Genomic DNA, 19,056 nt, shown 5'->3' on the forward strand with positions numbered 1-19,056 from the left:
GTATGCTTAGATCTTTAAAACTACGCAACGGATTTAACGGAGGAAAATAGAAGCTAAGATTTTTTTGTACTCTGAAGACACACATGTTAAATTTTAAAAAGAAAATATATGGCTGTATTCCACGCATCGAAAGAGTGAGTATAACAACTACTTGGTCATAAAATAAGACTTATACGGTATAATCGTAATAAATTATTTTGAAAATAATTTATTTAATTATAAAAGAATAAATAAATAAATAAATAAAATTTGATGACCTCATAAAGTGGTTTGGCTCGAATATAGTAGGCAGCTTAAAGAATCTAACTTTAGATTTGAAAATATTAAGTAATAAGTATATGTGTAACTATGTACACTTTTCTCTGTTGGTTACCACCACTTAAGTCATGTGGACATAGCTTTTAGCAGTCAGATCAATAAATTCCTGATAAATCAAATTATTTTATTCGCATTCCGAAAAAATTTAAAAATAAATCGAAAACATGGTTTGTACTCGAATAAGAGGCCAACTCTATATGCGTGTATTCACATTTTCAACCCCCGAACCAAAAAAGGGGGCCGCTACGTGTGTCTGTTTGTGACATCGTAGCGCCCAAACGAATGAACGGATTTGGATTTTTTTTGTTTCGTTGGAAAGTAAATTTAATGGTGAGTTTTCTTAGATACGTTTCAAGTGCGAGTTTAGGGTTCCTTACCAGAAAAATTTATCGGGGGTTTTTTAAATTTTGTAAGTTTCACTTATACCTACTGTCAATAAAATGGGATCGATTTCACATAGAAATCCATCATCTGTGGAAACTCAAATTGATAAGATATTTTCTTCGGAAATAATTGCAAGACCCATTGATTAATAAACAGTTTTTTTTTGCATTTTAAATACCTCAAACCGTGAAGATATAAAAAAAATTGTTGACTCCGTTTTTCGGAGAGAAAACAATAGCTTTCTTTCAGGAAGTTAAAAGTCTTACGTTTATCTTGCTAACGGTCGACGTAATAAAACGAATCACGAATTTATTATATCGTACAACCAAAATATATAAGTCGATATACAAATAAATGTGTGTTTAACTTGTGCCGGTATCGAGAAAATACTTAAAATTTTTGTGTATGAAAAATTATTTTGTGCATATGTTTTCAGATTTTTAATTTTCTTTTGAATTTATTATAATTTTAAATATTACTATAATTATTAAATATTATTTATTTAAACGTTAATTAGAAGTGATCGCGGGAGTAACATGGCTTATAGTTGGGATAATCGTGTTAATTTTGTTGTAAGACATTTATACGGTATAGTAACAATTTATTTACAGAGAAAAACAAAATTTTTGGTTTAACGTTCTTGTCTTTTTTTTTATTCGACACAGTTTTTAAGTCTTACAGTATTTATAAGCATGTGCATGTTACGATTTAACAATTACGATAATATTCTTCCCAAATAAAATTATTCCTATAGAAACCTGTTAATTTAATGAATGTTATTGTTTTCATTGGTGCTTTTTTACTACAAATGATCCCTTATTTATGGAGAATAGGGAAGTTATCAGTATCAGGAAGTTATCAGAGATTTTTTAAAACGTAATTAATCTTATGTTTATCAAAAGTATAGAACATGTGGGCGCACTTCTTAGAAATCCGTATTAAATTTTTCTCTTGATTTTTCTAGAAATATTATCGAAATACTGAAAACCGCATGTTGTAGTTTGGTATTTAAACCAAGTTTGGCAGTACCAAAACTTTTCAGAATATTGTTATATTCATCAAATTATTCACTATAAACTTTTGCGCTTTGAGCCGCGCTTGAAATTTCGTCCGAGTATCTTTATCACCCATCGAAAAACTTTGATTTCTTAAACATTTTCAAGCTTTTAATAATAAATCAATGTTTTAAGAAGATATTTTTGCCATAGACTTCCTCAGATTCTCTGTTTGGAAAATATCAAACTTAAAGCATTAATTCGAACTTTATGCACAAAGTATTTGAATAAGTAGATAAACTTCTTCGATTTCCTGTCGCTCGCCACGACAAATTCCTTGTTTTTCTTGTAACTTACTCCAAACTTAACCGATTTTATTCAAACATAGCTAAGAACACTCTCAAAACAGTAATTTTTGAAATGAAAAAACTACATTCGAATCGGCTCACCCGTTTAAGAGCTAAGGTACTCCAGACAGACAGTCAGACATATAGTGGTCAAATTTATAACACCCCTCTTTATGCATCGGGGGTTAAAAATGAATGAAATAGTTGTCTTAGAGCCTTTAGCATACATTTTAGCAAATCTAATAGCGAAAACGCTTCTAATTTATGCTGGATCTTTTGCTGATGTAAAATTTGTAATAAATCAGTATACACTTGAGATCATAAGCATACAGAATGCTCCAAAACTACCGCATTAAAAGGGCAGAGTGATATAGAGGGTAAAATTTAAGGAATAATTAAACTCGTTAATTATTCTAATTTTGAAAATTCAATTATAATTAGCCAAATTGAAACTATATAATTTAAGCATAATTGTAGAAAATAAAATTTACTATGATTTATTGTCTCAGTATTCTGAATGCATATCATTGTTTTCACCTTTTTTTTCGTTCATTTCCTGAAAGTGTAATGAAACGGTGTCAAAAAATATAAATAATAGTGGGATTTTCCTTTCAGCGTGTTACTATATTTATCATGTATATATAGGCCACTGCCAGTGTCTGTAAAACTGTAGAAATTGGATTGATTATAACCAATTTTTATGTATGTTTTTGGCAATGTACAAAATTATAATAATACAGTTGATGATAGTTTGTCTTATTGTTCAAATTTATATATTTGCCAAATATCTGTCAAATAATACGAGAACAAAAAATAATATAATGATAAATCCAATCAGTAAACACTATGTGGATAAATAAACATTGTACTTAAGAATTTTTATTTTCGAAGGCTTATATAAAAGAATTATTCTCATGTTGCGATAACAATAGATTTAAGTTGGAGAGTAAATCGTACCTATTAAATCGTTCGGCCTTTACTCCTTAAGTTCAATTTTTATTTTAGTTTATAGTTATTAACATTGCTATCAGCCAAAATGGGTTGCCTTGGAAAGACCCAAAGTTTATCTGGTTGCTGACCTATTATAAAAAAATTTCAATCGATTTATTAATGAAATAATTTGCACCATTTGCAAATCGAAGTTTTCGTTCTATTCCTTTTGAAACTAATGGTCCACTCAAAATAATATTTTTTCGTGGACTTATACAAAAGAAAAAGTTGTTAACTCTATACACACATAAAAACGATTTTTGGCCCATTTCGGAAACCATCAACTTCCAATTTCCCGAAAATCAAGAAAAACGGCCAAATATAAAAAAATTAATGGATTTTATAACAAAAGTTGTCAGAAATTTGTTTTTCTAAAAGAAATATTCAGTGAACAATTTCGATATCTTTTTCAAATCGATCAATTTTATATATATGCATATATGTTTTTTAATTATCCAATCATTATCCTCGAATTATGCGTAATAAGTTCCGAATTTGGTTTTTCGGGAGTTTTTGGAGGTATTCTGGAGGTATGTTGATATGTAAGAAATCTCGCTAATGTTATATTGAAATATAAGGTATTTTTTATATATAAATTCAGCATTTGTGTTAAAATTAAAACAAATTTTTTAATCAATAAACTTGATGATATTTAAAATTATTATCAGAACATGGGTGCAAGTGCTTCACGACATTCGATGATGTAGATCTACATAGTTTGTCGACAAACTAGACGAAGGTGCCTATAAATTTTAGTTACCTCAAAAACCCCCCGAATAAAAACATTCAGAAACTTTTACACATAATTCGCGGATAATAATTGGATACTTTATAAAAAAAAAATATATAAAATTGATCGTCTAATTAAAATTTTATTATAAAATTCAATTACTATTATCATCGCATTTAGAATATTTATAGAAAATTTTTTTTATCGTTTAAATTTTCTACCAATTAGTTTAAAGTATGAAAATAATTTTCTGCTATCATTTTGGATATTATTTGATAGCATGAAAATTTATTTTCATACTTAACTAATTGGCAGAAAATTAAAAACGATTAAAAAAATTTCTATAAATATTCTATAAATGCGATGATAATAATAATTGAATTTTCTAATAGGTAATTAATAATTTTTAAATAGACTTGTATAGAATATTCAAACAAATTTAAAATGTAAAATGTTTTAATATATATTGGCATGAAAAAATTAATATATTTACATCGATTAAATGCAAATAAATGTAAAAATCATATGATTTATATTCAGTATATGTTTTCCAAATTCTATTTTCATTTAATTTTAATTTGAAAATAAGTTGTTTTTATCTTAAATATATTTTTAATTGGTTTCTTGTAAGATGCAATGATTTTCGATGGGAAATTAAAATGTACGAACACATAACATTAGGTACATTCTAGAAGAAATTGGAAGTGGAAGAAAAACTTAAGTCTTATTTACGACGTTTCGAATTTATTTAATTCTAACATTAGGCTCGCTATTGAAAAAGACAATTTCTCATGTCAGTACTTACTCCAAAATCATTATATTCTAGAGAATGTTTTGGAACTTTCGTGAAACTTCTTAAACTTTTGAAAGCGGCTCAAAGTTAACAATACCTGTAAAAATTCAAACTGGGAATTACAACTTATTTTGAAAAACACAACTTATTAGAACTTATTAGAAACTGAATAGTCAATAAATAGTATAAAACAAAGTCGCTTCAATCCGTCTGTCTGTCCCTAATCCTTATGTATGCTTAGATCTTTAAAACTATGCAACGGATTTTGATGCAGCTTTTTCTAATAGAAAAAGTGACTCAAGAAAAAGGTTTTTATGTTTAATATACATGCATAATTAAACTTAAAAAGTTGTGCATCGATTAAGCTCAAATATTGACAAGATATACAACCAACTTCAATGATTGTTTTATCTATTTTTAACCTTCGCGAGGTGGATAGATTTGAGTGAGAAAATGAGATGAATAATCGAATATTTACAAATATACCCAAGTGGCGTATCAAATAAAAGAACGTGACGTTGTAAATTACAAAACTGTTGCCCAGCAAAACGGTTAGTTCACAGCTAGTATGAATTAAAACTATTTTTCCTCGAATTAACTAAAGGCTTTTGTTCGATATGAATATTATTTTTGATAGTAGACAATTCATTTTTATATTTGACTTATTGGCAGAAAATTATAAATGAAAAGATTATAGAATTTCTATAAATATTCTAAAATCGCGATGGTAAATAATATAATTGAACTATAGATTGTATGCCATTGGTATGGGAAAATTAATATATTTACATCGGTTAATAAACTAAAATAACAAATCATATGATTTACATTCATTACATATTTTCATTTTATTACACAAATTTTATTTTCCTTTGATATTTGGCGTTTTTTTTTTATTATGTGGGTACTTAATTATAAAAAACACAATACACTTTGGTAAAAAAAACATAAAAAATATTATTTTTATCAGCCAACGCGATGGCTAGCAGTGTAAAAATAAAACTTTTTTTTTTAATGTGGAAAAACTAATGGATTTATTACTATTTAAAAAATAATTATTTCCACTTACAAGTTAACGTCTAAATAATATATATTTGTAATTTACACGGGAATCACTTTATTCTATTCTTGTTGAAGAAAATATGCTTTAGAATTATTGTAAAGCTGAGGAGTTTGTTAGAAATAATACAAAGTCGGATCAATTAATTAGATAAACCGTGCAGATCGTCACCAAATTATCAAAGAGTAATTACGATTAGCTAATTCATACTGATGATGACTACTTGATAGTCGAAATACGTATTTATTTATATAATGCAAAAATTGATCTAGAAAATTGGTATAGAAATCGAAATTTATTTGGAAATAGGTATCTAGATGTCTGGTTTATTATCTTTGATTATATTTCTATTTGCAAACTGCTTCTAAACGAAAAATGGGGAAAAGCAAGAGGCTGGATAGATTTGCCCTGTGGTGATTTCATATGTGACACACAATACATTTAACCCAATATGCGTTTAATTTTGCAACATATTATGAATACCTTATGTTAATGATTTTTGTGTGAGTATAATTTTATCGTTTATTCTATATTTGAACAATCTGCTGTAAAAAATGTGCTTATAAAACTTTAAAATATATGATTTATTTAATAAAAAACAAATGTGACTGACACTACAACCAAAAGGAAATCGCGTTTGAGCGTGTTATAGTCGTTTGTTTTATAGAATAAACAAAACCATTAATCACACGTTATCGTTATATTTGTTCGTTAGTTAGCATGTAAATAGAACTTCTATATAAAAAAAAGAATAATAAGAAGAAATACAAAGTTTACTTAAGCGTGACATTGATTGCCAAAATTTAATATAAATATACATACATAATTTTTTATTTTCTAACATTGAAATCATATTTTAAAAATATTATTTACATTTTACATGGAAATTCTCTCTAGAAATAAATTTTCATATACGACCTTAGGATATACAAAAAATTTATTGCATAGTAAATTTTTCAACGGAAATGTATATTTTTAGTAAATTTTAACTATTTATAAAATTATATGTATACACAGTGGGACATAAGTTGTTATACAGTTATTAAAAGTCTATATACTAAACCGAATCACTCATGAATGATACTCGGAGAGTATTTGATCAGTATATAGGGTATCCTACACGCCATGGTTGCATGCCTTGCCCATTTTAGCATGTTAACTAAATAATTTACTGTTTTCTATGGAAATTCGGAACGTTCTATTCTGATAATAAACATTTTCAAAACGTCTCAATATTTAAAGATCATAAAGGCGTTAAAGATCATTCTCCAATTTTTTAAAATAATCCTAAATATCATAGAATAATCCAGACCGATTCAAATTATTTTCATCTTATTTAAAACATACAAATATAATTTAGACATTTCCAAATTTCTAAAACCTTCGAGAATATTCTAGATTCAATCAAAGCAAAACAATTTAATAAATTTTATTTTTTTTTAAATATCCTTATTGGATAGATCTGTCCAATTTACAATATGAAACAAATAATGAAAAAATCTCTTACTAAACTTGGGAAGATTTGGAGAGATGACAACCCCAAATATTACAAATTATAGACTTATAATAAATAAACTAATACTTTATACAATTGTATATTCACTTATCTCTCACTCTGTATATTATTTTGTTTAAAATTTAATTAAAATGTAATATCTTTTTACGTGATTTCTGTTGACACTGTTTGAGATAAATTGGCAGTATTTTCTAAAAATATACTTTTCGATTAGATACGCCAATTATTGAGGCGGAACAGAAAAATTAAAAAAAAACGACATCTTTACAAGGGTGTTAAAATTTCAAGGCTCGTTTTAATTTATAAACAAATAAAATAGTGAACTTTAATCTTTAAAAACAACAAATATATCACTTTTGATTGCTTAAAAAACTTATTATGCCGATAAAATAACCTTGGTAAAAAAGACAATTTATTCTGATGTGTTCTAAGCTGTGACAAAAACTTTGACTTCATTATTCTTCTTTTTGATTCTCACTTATGCATGCTATAAAAGGAACAAATCGATGGTGGAAACGCAAATAAATTAAGGCACATATCGTTTCTCACTATGTAATGTATATTTATTTGCGCTCCCACCTGACTGACTGAAATAAAGTATTTTTTATTAAAACTAGGAGGATAATCCATTTTGAAATATGGAATTTGTAAGATTTTTACTACGTCATTCTGAAAACTAATGTATTTAAAAATTTCTTTTTACAGATATTGATAGTAATGGATATTTGGACGAAAGAGATTTCTTTTGTCTAGCCTTACGTGCTACAATCATTGATGGAAAGGGGCAATTTAGTAACTCAAAGTTACAAGAATATCAACATGTTATGTTAGGTTTATGGGAAGAAATTGCTGAATTAGCAGATTTTAATAAGGTATTTAATAAATAAATTTTTATTCTTTTTTATTTCATTAACAAGATTGTGAAATTATAAGCATTTTTGTCAAAGATCTTAAGATATTTTTGGCAAATATGTAGATAAATTCGTATTTCAAAGCGCACAATCACACCCACATGTACACACACACATGTTGGTCTAGAGTCAGGCGTAATCTTTGACAGTCGTTGTAGGACGCCAGAAATCGAACCCGGGTATCTAGGATTCATGTCAAACTTTTTAACGAACAGGACACCGAATATCATTTTGTAGGACATCAAAAAATCGAGAGCTTTGTTGAGGAAAAAATATATTTTTGCATTTTAAGAGGAAAAAGTTGTTGAACTCGACAATAAGCATTTCATATTTCGAAAACGATTGTCAAATACTTCTCTTGGCCCTAGACCTTACACACAATTTGGGCAGTAACGCTTTTTATTATTTCTTGTAGATTGTAGTAGTATACTTTGGTACTATAGATCAGACCCCAGCTCGAAATGTTTTCGGTATCTGATCTATACAGTATTTCAAAGTTTTTAGAAAAATATTGTACTTTTTATATGCATTTATTATACAGCTTCAATCTTAGGCTTCAAGGCAGCTTCTTCAACACATATGGCTTCACAAAGAAATCTGGTCACACATGCTGTGCCTCTTTTGTTTGTTTTGTTTTGATATGCGGTAGTAGAATTGAAATACTAGAAAATGAAATTAAATAGTTTTAGGGCACATAAAAACACACATTTTATTAATTTAAAATTAGTCCTATTTAACAGGAGTTATTACAGGATGGTAGAATTAGTACGGATGAATTTAAGGAAGCTGTACAACAAACATGTATTGGACGTAAATATGAAGATTTTCCACAAGCAATGAAAATGTTTATCGATTATAATTTTAAGATGGTTGATTTAAACGATGATGGTATTATAACAGCGGATGAATATCGTTTTAGTTGTGTTACGAAATTTGCTATTGATGATATTGAATCGGTGGATGAGTCATTTGATAATTTGTTGAATGTAAGTAATTTCCATACACAGGGTCGATCATTTTAATCTATTATGGCAGTTTGGAGTTTGATGGGGAGCATCAAGATAAGATAAGAAATAGAGTAACACTTTAAATTAAAAAGTTGATCTTCAACTAATAATTTTTATCTAAAACACTTTTTTAGAAAATCGTTAGATTTCGGAGGAAATGCGATTTAAAATTATGTCAATATTGCATTTAATCGAAAGAAAATACGTTTAAAGTTTATCGATAATTGTAAGTCACAGACACAGGCAAAGGTCTTCTATTACCTTTGACAACTTTTGGCTAAAGCATTTTTCTGTAGCTAGCGTTTTTTCTTTCGATTAAATGCAATAATGACATAAAAAATGTTTTAAATAAAAATTCTGAGCTTTTTTATGAGGATCAACTTTCTAAGTGTTCTATTTCTATTTTCTACGTTATTTTTTGATTGGCTAAATACCAAACGAACTGTTTGCCATAAGAGATTAAAATGGTCCAGAATGTATATTTTCTTTTACCTCTTTCCCTTTCTCTTCGTAAACAATCTTGAATAAGATTCAATTTCATGATGATTTAGAAGATTTAAGCCTCGGGTTTGTTTTCAGGGCGTTAGTACTTGATAACAAAAAAGGATTAAACTATAAGCCACCGTACGTAAGGCGTACTAGCGGCAATAGAAATTTCGAGTAAATATTGTTTTTCTTCATGAAAAACTTGCTTTGGCCTTTTTTTAACCTGGCGAAAATAATCCCATTGGCTAGAATCCTTTTCTCATTTTTCTTATGGTGACCTTTTCATTAAAATTGAAATAATATCTTTTCATTTTTTTTACATTCCTTTAATTTTAAAGAAAATATAATTAGACGCTATTTTAAGCCAGACGAAAACGATGTCACTGAGAAAAATCAGGTCCGAATTATGAATTTTCAGATATCACCTTCACAAAGCTCAAATTAAAAATCCAACAAATTAGCAATACCATATTTTGAAATAGAAGAATACTCATCAAAATCCATCAAATTGATTTAAAGTAAAATCGATCTCTTTCGCTAAAAAATTTTCTTTTTTTCTAATAAAATTTAGGATGATAATAGCTTGAAGAAATATTAGAAAAGGTTATCGCACAATTCGAATCGAAAATTAATAAAGTTCAATTTGTTTTATTTTTAGGATGATGATCGAAGAAGAGGTGGTATTACATTATCACGTTATCAAGAATTATATGCAGATTTTTTAGGTAATCCAGATGAATGTCCTGGTATATATTTATTTGGACCATTATCAGAAATTGCTTACACGGAAATCGAATCGTGATTTTTATTTTAAAAAAAAAGTATGATAAATAAATAATTTAATAATAAAAAAAATTATTTTATTTGTAGTTTTATATTTATAATTTTTATATTTATACACACATTTTGTTAAATTTTATTTGAATATTTTATTTATAAATATATATATTTGTTATAATTATATCTTAATAAATTTTAAATTATTATTGCACTGAAATTTTAATTGTTCTAATATATTATTATGTAATGTTTTCAATATTTAGTATATTTGGAAAAAAAGCCTCTGATTTAAATAAAATATTCATTTCTTTTCTCTTTTGGTCTCAGTATGAGGTAATTTTTAATAAAAATAGAAAAAAATAAGACAAAAGAATAAATTATTCATTTATTTTTCAATGAATTTCCAAATGAGAGATTTCATTTGATATTTTTCAATAAATATACAAAAACCATTGATTGAAACATTAGAAATCTTTTGTTTTAGAATAAAAGTGGAGTAGAAGGTGTTTCGAAATTTTTAGGATTCCGTTTACGAATTATTAGCGAATTTAGGAAAGAAAAGGAGCTATTGCTTTTGTACTGATGATGGAATTTTGAAAAAATTGAGTATCAAGAAGGGCTTTGGTATTTAAAAGGTCATGTTCTAAGCAAAAAAGTTATTTTTCCTCGAGATGCTTGGAAATGAAATTCTTGAAAAATTAAAAATGCTATATTCTATTTTTCGAGAAATGTGTTATCTCTGGGGGAATTCGCTTAGGTAACGCAGCTCCGACGCTACGAATTTTTTATAACCGTTTTGAATTTAATTAAAAGTTGCCATGAATACTTTTCGATAGATAAACTATGATAGGAGTGTTTAAAAATCAATATAATTTCATAAAAAATATGTCTCATCGTGTTATCAGATGGGTGAAGATCAACCTTATACTACCGTCTCTTAGACCATTACAATTTTTCATAGTGAATAAATACAGACATAAACACTTCCTCTAAATTTGTACATCCAGATATTTCAAAACACCGATTTAAACTAGGTCGTGCTACGGACATTTAATTAATATAAAAAAATTATAACATTTTAACCGTTTTAATTAATGCTTAAACAATTATTATCAAAGAATAAAAATAATCATCCATTGGTATGCAAATTAATAAATTACGTACACATATATTTGGTTTTTTACCGGTATTTGCCGATAGCATTATAATAATAGTCTATGCGGATTGGAGCAAAAATTATACCGATTTGATTTCTATCAACAGCTTTAGTAAAAACGATGTGATGTAAGGTAGGGAGACAATAATAGTTCTTCTTGGGAGCATTTTCTTATAATTCGGGGATTTTTCTAAGGTTGTACCAAGTGATTTTTGATAGCCTACTCCATTACAAACGTAAGTTTTCTTCAATTTACGGGAAAATTCCCCCACCAAGATCGTAGGTGGTATAAAAAGTATTTTAGCATCCGTATCTTTCATCTTTTTAATATGGATGCTAACAGAAACCAAGTTCATATAGGGCAAAGTGTCCAATAATGATCCCCCCAAGAAAAAATGTAATTTATAGTCAAACTATTTTTGATTTCTTTATTCAAGTGTTGTAATATTCGCATGTCAATTTCTTTTGATTTGTTCAAATTTTTAGAACTATTCAATATTTCTCAAAAGAGATCGTTTACCAGATTTTTTACCAGGCCATTCACATAAATATTAATTGCTTTTTTACTTTCCATCAACGATTAGTATGAAAGCTAAAATCACTGATAAAATCATTTAAATCAACACATTCAAGACCCGTTACATGATGGGGGATCATTTTATCTATTATAATTTTACACACAAAATAGGGATCATTTTAACGTATATAAAGGGGATCATTTTACACGTATCGACATATTTGAAAATCACCATAAAAACTGACCTTAAAATTTATTATACGCCTATCAAAATGTGTTATAATATTATTAAAATTAAACTGAAGCCAAGAGTAAAATAACCAGCCGGCGAAAACTAACACAAAAAAGTTCAAAATTTGTTCAACGATTAATATGAGTACGTGGTAGTCATCTATCCATAAAAATGCTAGATGGTTTTAATGGTTCACTTAAAACAATCAGGGAACATTTTGCCCTAAGGGATCATTATAGAGGACTTTCCCCAATTTTTGGATGGTCAACTGAAGCCAAGAGTAAAACAACCAGCCGATTCAACGATTAATATGAGTACGTGGTAGTCATCTATCCATAAAAATGCTAGATTGTTTTCATGGTTCACTTAAAACAATCAGGGATCGTTTTTCCCTGTGGGATCCTTATAAAACGTTTTCCCCATTTTTTTGATTCCACGGTTGGGACTATATCAAATATATTACCTCATTGTATATTCCATTTGGTAGGTAGGGAGACGATGTTTGGTGTTAAACTGAGAGAACAACATACAACTTACAACTTACTAAAAACTTCAATAAAATGTAGAAATACCTGACCAGGTAGGTTGTTAAAACAAAGTTACCGTAATGTTGAAAATATTCTTCATTTGAACCAGCCAACAGCAAATGTTGTTGACTTTAAAATAAGTATAATGGTCTTCTAAAAACTTCTGTCATGTGAAGACAACAGGTTCAATAAAAAATAATTTTTCTTTTTTAATATTTTGTTAATTTTATATTAAACATGTGCGCTATTTTTAATTAAAATTTTAAGTGATAATTATAATTGACGCCTTATTATGAAAATTATGAAATAGAAATTATGAAATAGAAAACTAAAAGTAAGTGATTTTTCTGTTAAGTTATGTTTCATTTACTTTACTTGCTTGTAAAAATAATATCTGTTTTTCATATTAAGTGCAATGTTTCGAATTCTTTAGAATTTTTTAATGAATGAATAGTTAAAATCTTCCATTTCTGTTGATCTTTTTTTAATAAACACACTTAATTGTGAAAATTATGAGTAAGTGCTTTTTCCGGAAGTTATATTACTTCACTTTCTTGTAAAAACAACATCTGTTTTTCTTGTCTTGTATTTCGATACTGAAAAAATGAAAATGATTCCAAAAATTTGAAATTTTATTTATCAATTAATCATCCTTTTATACATCTTTTGTGGAAAATTCATATCGATTCTCTGAACGGTTTAGGAAAAACTATCGAAGTCAGTGTATTTATCAAAAGTTTTTCATTTGTATGCACAGTTCTTAATTTTGGTATGATTTTAAAGCTTAAAGCTTGAGCCATATTGATAAAAGTTTTTCATGTAAGTGGTAAAGCATTTTAAAGCCACTTATTGATTAAACAACCAACATTTATGACAACTTCTTCATATACATCCATGTAAAATGGGCTGTTTTTAATTATTAATTTATTGTAACCCGTAGGAGAATCGACTTGTTTATACAGAAGGCGTATTACTCATTAATTGATACCCAAAATTTCAGTTTTATGGTAACACTTACGTTTTGGCATCGAAACACCTTAATAAAATTAAGTAGATAATTTTTTTTAAAATATAAATTAAAAAATTAACATAAATATTTATTTATTGTTTACTTACACTTTCAAATAATATGAATTAATTTCTTCGTTTAATTTTAATAAATGTACTAAAAAGGAAGTGAAATTTTTTTATTTGTTTTATTATGAGCAGATTCTTGATTAATGATTAGTGACGCGTTGAATGAAATATCTTAATTCCTTTTCATAATTATAATTTTTAAACATAAAATTTTATGTCAGCAAATTTTACTTTTATAATCTGGGTCTAAGATCCATTACATTACAATGATTAAGTTGAAAATCAATTCTAGTCATTCTTAAGTTCAATTAGAAGCATGATGAAACTGAAATTCTCTTTAAAAATAATTCAGATATATTGTATTTCATATTTTATAAAATAATAGAGTCACATTTTGAATGAAAAAGGTCTTAAATTAAAAGACCAAGTAACGGATTTATTTGCACTTCCACCATAAATTCATAAAAAATTGACTTGTTCGAGAAATCCAAATTTATAAGACGTTTGCAAAAAAAAGAGTTTACGAATAGATTTGAGACGTTTCAAATTTTGAGGGTGGATCTTTTAGTACTTGGAAAAATTGGACGAAAATTAAGAGTAAAACTTCTTTGTCCTGTAAGGATATATAATTTTTTGTTTAAGAACGTAATTTCTGTCTTTTTGATCGTGTTATAAAAAACTAATTATAATTTTTTTTAAATTAATCAACTAAATGTAAGAATAAAATGTAATCGCTGCTTCGTTCTTTTATGGCAGCGATTATTTGATACCTATTTTTTAAATTTCACATAAAATTACTATTTTATATGAATTAGTTAAATAAATTTTATAATCCATAATTATTTAATTATGGATTGTAAACCTATTTTTGCAAACTAATCAAAATTTGCATAAAATATGACTATTGTAATAAAATTCTCATTAATTATTATTTTAAATATTTGTAAAATTAATAGGAATCACATTTCTTTCATATAAAACTTATTCACACCTGATTTAATAGAAAAATAGATTTGAAAATACTTCTTTAAATTAAACTAGATACCAATTTAAAACCGCAAAACCAAAATACGAAAAAAAATTGCACTAGCATTTCATAAGCTGAAATGTGTGAAATAAATACCACATATCTATTTGCATTTGCAAAAATTTATTGAAATTAAAATATGTTTTTTTATAGGTAAAGATGATTTAGATAATGGGATTTCTTCCGGTGAAATACATTCGTCGAATTTTATTTTGGTTACTATTTTTATGTATTACATTGTTGGGCGTAACATGGCTTGTATCGGAACCACGTGATATTAAATATTCAAGAGCTGATTGGGTTAATCTCAGGTACATTATTGGCAAGATAAAAATGAACTATTTTGCGCGTCTTTATTTCCATTGACCATTTTACAGATTGAAGAAAAACCAACACGAATATGTCGACCATCGTGGAGTCCATGTCGTTATTGGACATTACATTGGTGACGATGTTAGTAACCGGCGTACTCCCAACGTGACCCATGGTTTGTATTATTTGAATATCTGTAGTAATAACGTATGAACCCAGGGAGTGCTTTAGAATTCGGATGCTTTAGGGCCTGATATGATACATTTCAAACGTTTACTCTTAGAGTGCAAGAAGGGAGGAGGCCAGGAGGCTATAACGCGGTGGTCCTTACCTTTAAGCCCAGCGAAGCGGGCGGGTATCAAGCTATTACATAATAAATGACTCAATTATGTTTTGTTACACTGCAATCACTTCTTTATGCAGTTAAGTGTCCTCTTTTAATTGATATATTTAAAATTTTCAGATATGATAAACAGTAATTACTTTAATCCAATATCAAATGAAGGTGCTAATGGAAATCCAGTTGTGATACCACCAAAGGATCTTCTAAAAATGCAACAATTGTATCAGATAAATCGTTTTAATTTATTAGCCAGTGATCGAATTCCTTTGAATAGAACTTTACCGGACGTACGTAAAAAGAAGTAAGGAAAGATATATAAAAAAAATCTTTGGCTTAGCTCGCTTTATTTATATTTTTTATGGATTTCTAGATGTATAAATATGTATAGAAATTTATCGAAATTACCCACAACAACTGTTATTATCGTCTTCCATAATGAAGCATGGTCAACTCTTCTGCGGACTGTTTGGAGTGTAATAAATCGATCACCACGTGAATTATTACAAGAAATTTTGTTAATAGATGATGCCAGTGATAGAGGTAAGTCAAGATTTCCGAGAGTGACACGAAAATTACATGTTAAAATTAGGTAGGTACAATTTTTAACACTACGAAGTTAATCGGTAAACGAAATGCCAATCATAATAGACAAGGATAGAGAAATGACAGCCAAAGTAAGAGCTATGAACACAATAGATTATTTGTTTATATTATTTATAAATTATTATATTTGTTATTACCGAATTTGTTTTTATACCCTGTATATATGCAATATATATCAAGATATACTAATTTTAGTCCTAAATTTGTAACGCTTGGAAATATTACGCCCTTATTCCATCCAGTTTCTCACTTACAATTAAGCTAACTGAAATAAAATTCTGAAATTGTAGATTTTTTACGACAACCATTGGACGATTATATATCGGGATTACCTGTATCAACTCGTGTAATACGCTCTCCAGAACGAGTGGGCTTAATTAAGGCACGTTTAATGGGTGCTGAAGTTTCACAAGGCGAAGTATTAACTTTTCTGGATGCACATTGTGAATGCACGATCGGTTGGCTTGAAAGCTTACTAGATCGAATTTCACAAAATCGTAAAAATGTTGTATGCCCGGTAATTGATATCATTTCCGATGATACATTCGCCTACATAAAAAGTTTTCAATTACATTGGGGTGCATTTAATTGGGCGTTGCATTTCCGTTGGTTTACATTACAAGGTAACGAATTGAAAAAAAGAAAATTAAATATAACCACCCCATTTTATACGCCCACAATGGCCGGGGGTTTATTTGCCATAGATAAAAAATATTTTTTCGAGTTGGGAGCATATGACGAAGAAATGAAAATCTGGGGTGGTGAAAATATTGAACTATCGTTTCGAATATGGCAATGTGGTGGAAAAATTGAAATTGTACCATGCTCACATGTTGGCCATATTTTCCGAAAATCATCACCGTACACTTTTCCTGGCGGAATATCGGATACGTTGTATGCGAACACTGCACGAGTTGCGTTAGTTTGGATGGATGAATGGGCGAATTTTTATTTTAAATTCAATCCCGAAGCGGATAAATTACGACCGAATATAAATGTTGAAAAACGTTTAGAAATTCGACAACGATTAAAATGTAAAAGTTTTAAATGGTATTTAAATCATGTATGGCCACAACATTTTTTCCCAATGGACGATCGATTTTTTGGTCGAATTAGAAATCCATCACAAAATTTATGTTTACATCGACCGAATGGAAAAGGTCGATTAAATCAACCGATGGGTGTTGCGTTAGTTGAAAAGTGTTTGAAGGACGATAATTTAATTGAAATGTTTGTTATGACTAAAGATGGATTTATTATGACCGATGATTCGGTTTGCGTTGATGGTCCTGATCAGGATGTTACAAATAGTTCGGATGTAAATTTATCTGTAAATATTGTAGCCTGTAGTGATATGAAGAAAAAGAAATGGACGTTTCTGAATGAGGTAAGAACAGTAAGACTTGCGTTAATTTTAATAACCCCGTTGAATGATTCCTGCAATAAAAACCCGTGAACGTCTTAAAGTACACGTCAATTATTATTATTATTATTCAGAAGTATAGTATGTCAAAGGTGGAGTAGTGGCTATGTAGGTCTCCTCCGGATGCAAAGTACCTCGGTTCGTATCTAGCATTGTCGCGATTATTTTTTAATTAAATAAGTAATTGCTGAGAGATATTCATTTTTTTTATTGATTTTTGATTTATTTTCAGACGAAACAAGTCAGACATAAAGCGACCGAATTATGTTGGGATATCCATGAAAAAAGTGTTCATGAACATTTAATTGTACTGAATCCATGCGTTGATTCTAAAGAAACACAAAAATGGATTTTCGAAAAAGTCTCATGGAGATGATATCGAAAATAATCATCGTTATTTTTTTATATGAATATCAATTTATATTAAAAATTCAATTATGTAAATAATGTTTTGTTTGTAAATACAAAATTTTTTTAACAAAAGATTTTTTATTCGATTTTCCTCTAAAAAATATATCTAGGTGGCGGTATAGTGGAACATAAAGTGTTTTTCCAAAGTATTCAATTTATTAAAAAAAGATGAGTAAAAGGTATGTATATTACGTTATTGATGATAATAGTATGTCAGAGGTGGAGTAGTGGCTATGTAAGTCGCCTACGGTTAGAGGGTACCTCGGTTCGGATCTAGCATCATTCATCGTACCGACTTTTTAATTAAATAATGTTTTGTTTGTAAATACAAAAATTTTTTAACAAAAGATTTTTTGTTCGATTTTCCTCTAAAAATATATCTAGGTGACGGTATAGTGGAACATAAAGTGTTTTTCCAAAGTATTCAATTTATTAACAAAAGATGACTAAAAGGTATGTATATTACGTTATTGATGGTATTAGTATGTCAGAGGTGGAGTAGTGGCTATGTATGTCGCCTCCGGTTAGAGAGTACCTCGGTTCAGGTCTAGCATCGTCTCAATTTTTTAATTAAATAAATAATGTCCGAGAGATCTTAATTTTTTTAGTCATTATTTTTTTTTTGAAATATCATGTTCTCCTATTACAAAATCTTATAAAAACAATATAAATTTTAGCATGTACAAAAAAAGCAAGCAAAATAAGTCTTTTTTTAATATTTTGTAATAGGAGAATATGATTGAGATAAACTCTATGACATGTTCTCCTATTAAACAGTTTAAAATTTTAGCAAAAACCAAGCCATTTTTGTACATATTTTAATATTTGGTAATAGGAGAATATGACTGAGATAAACAATATGACATGTTCTCCTATTAAAAAGTTTCAAATTTTAGCAAAAACCAAGCCATTTTTGTACATATTTTAATATTTTGTAATAGGAGAATATGAGTCAGATAAACTATATGACATGTTCTCCTATTAAAAAGTTTCAAATTTTAGCATAACAAGTCATTTTTGTACATATTTTTTACATTTTGTAACAGGAGATCATGGTTTTAAATAGTAAGATGTCATAAATCACTATTCTGTCAGGGGGTTTGAATTATGA

General features: G+C 28.1%; 2 protein-coding genes across 4 annotated transcripts; both read left to right on the forward strand.

The window, feature by feature from the left end:
- The first annotated feature begins 1,147 nt into the window (after positions 1–1,147).
- On the forward strand, positions 1,148–10,355 carry LOC123300312 (sarcoplasmic calcium-binding protein 1). 2 transcript variants are annotated; one of them, XM_044882869.1, is made up of 4 exons: positions 1,148–1,290; positions 7,839–8,005; positions 8,797–9,030; positions 10,196–10,355. In XM_044882869.1, the coding sequence occupies exons 1-4, from the start codon at positions 1,239–1,241 to the stop codon at positions 10,337–10,339; spliced, it is 597 nt and encodes a 198-aa protein (XP_044738804.1). In that variant the 5' UTR covers positions 1,148–1,238; the 3' UTR covers positions 10,340–10,355. The 2 variants fall into 2 exon arrangements, with proteins under 2 accessions (XP_044738804.1, XP_044738803.1); XM_044882868.1 differs by having other exon boundaries at positions 1,149–1,290; positions 8,785–9,030.
- A 1,187-nt stretch (positions 10,356–11,542) lies between these two features.
- Positions 11,543–17,950, forward strand: LOC123299742 (polypeptide N-acetylgalactosaminyltransferase 3-like). Of its 2 annotated transcripts, XM_044882071.1 has the most exons (8): positions 11,543–11,606; positions 12,710–12,802; positions 15,007–15,164; positions 15,231–15,340; positions 15,629–15,809; positions 15,879–16,048; positions 16,402–17,498; positions 17,767–17,950. In XM_044882071.1, exons 3-8 carry the CDS (start codon positions 15,025–15,027, stop codon positions 17,908–17,910), a joined length of 1,842 nt encoding a protein of 613 aa, XP_044738006.1. In that variant the 5' UTR covers positions 11,543–11,606; positions 12,710–12,802; positions 15,007–15,024; the 3' UTR covers positions 17,911–17,950. The 2 variants fall into 2 exon arrangements, with proteins under 2 accessions (XP_044738006.1, XP_044738005.1); XM_044882070.1 differs by lacking the exons at positions 11,543–11,606; positions 12,710–12,802 and adding an exon at positions 13,032–13,083.
- The last annotated feature ends 1,106 nt before the right edge of the window (positions 17,951–19,056 follow it).

This window comes from Chrysoperla carnea, chromosome 5 (genome assembly GCF_905475395.1).
Source record: "Chrysoperla carnea chromosome 5, inChrCarn1.1, whole genome shotgun sequence".
Taxonomy (NCBI): domain Eukaryota; kingdom Metazoa; phylum Arthropoda; class Insecta; order Neuroptera; family Chrysopidae; genus Chrysoperla; species Chrysoperla carnea.

Coding starts and splice junctions, on each gene's coding strand:
- LOC123300312 (XM_044882868.1), top strand. CDS start 1,239: ATGGCTTATAGTTGGGATAATCGTGTTAATTTTGTTGTAAGACATTTA. Junction 8,006..8,784: donor AATTAGCAGATTTTAATAAG/GTATTTAATAAA, acceptor CCTATTTAACAG/GAGTTATTACAGGATGGTAG. Junction 9,031..10,195: donor CATTTGATAATTTGTTGAAT/GTAAGTAATTTC, acceptor TTTTATTTTTAG/GATGATGATCGAAGAAGAGG.
- LOC123299742 (XM_044882071.1), top strand. CDS start 15,025: ATGGGATTTCTTCCGGTGAAATACATTCGTCGAATTTTATTTTGGTTA. Junction 15,165..15,230: donor GCTGATTGGGTTAATCTCAG/GTACATTATTGG, acceptor ACCATTTTACAG/ATTGAAGAAAAACCAACACG. Junction 15,341..15,628: donor TACTCCCAACGTGACCCATG/GTTTGTATTATT, acceptor TAAAATTTTCAG/ATATGATAAACAGTAATTAC.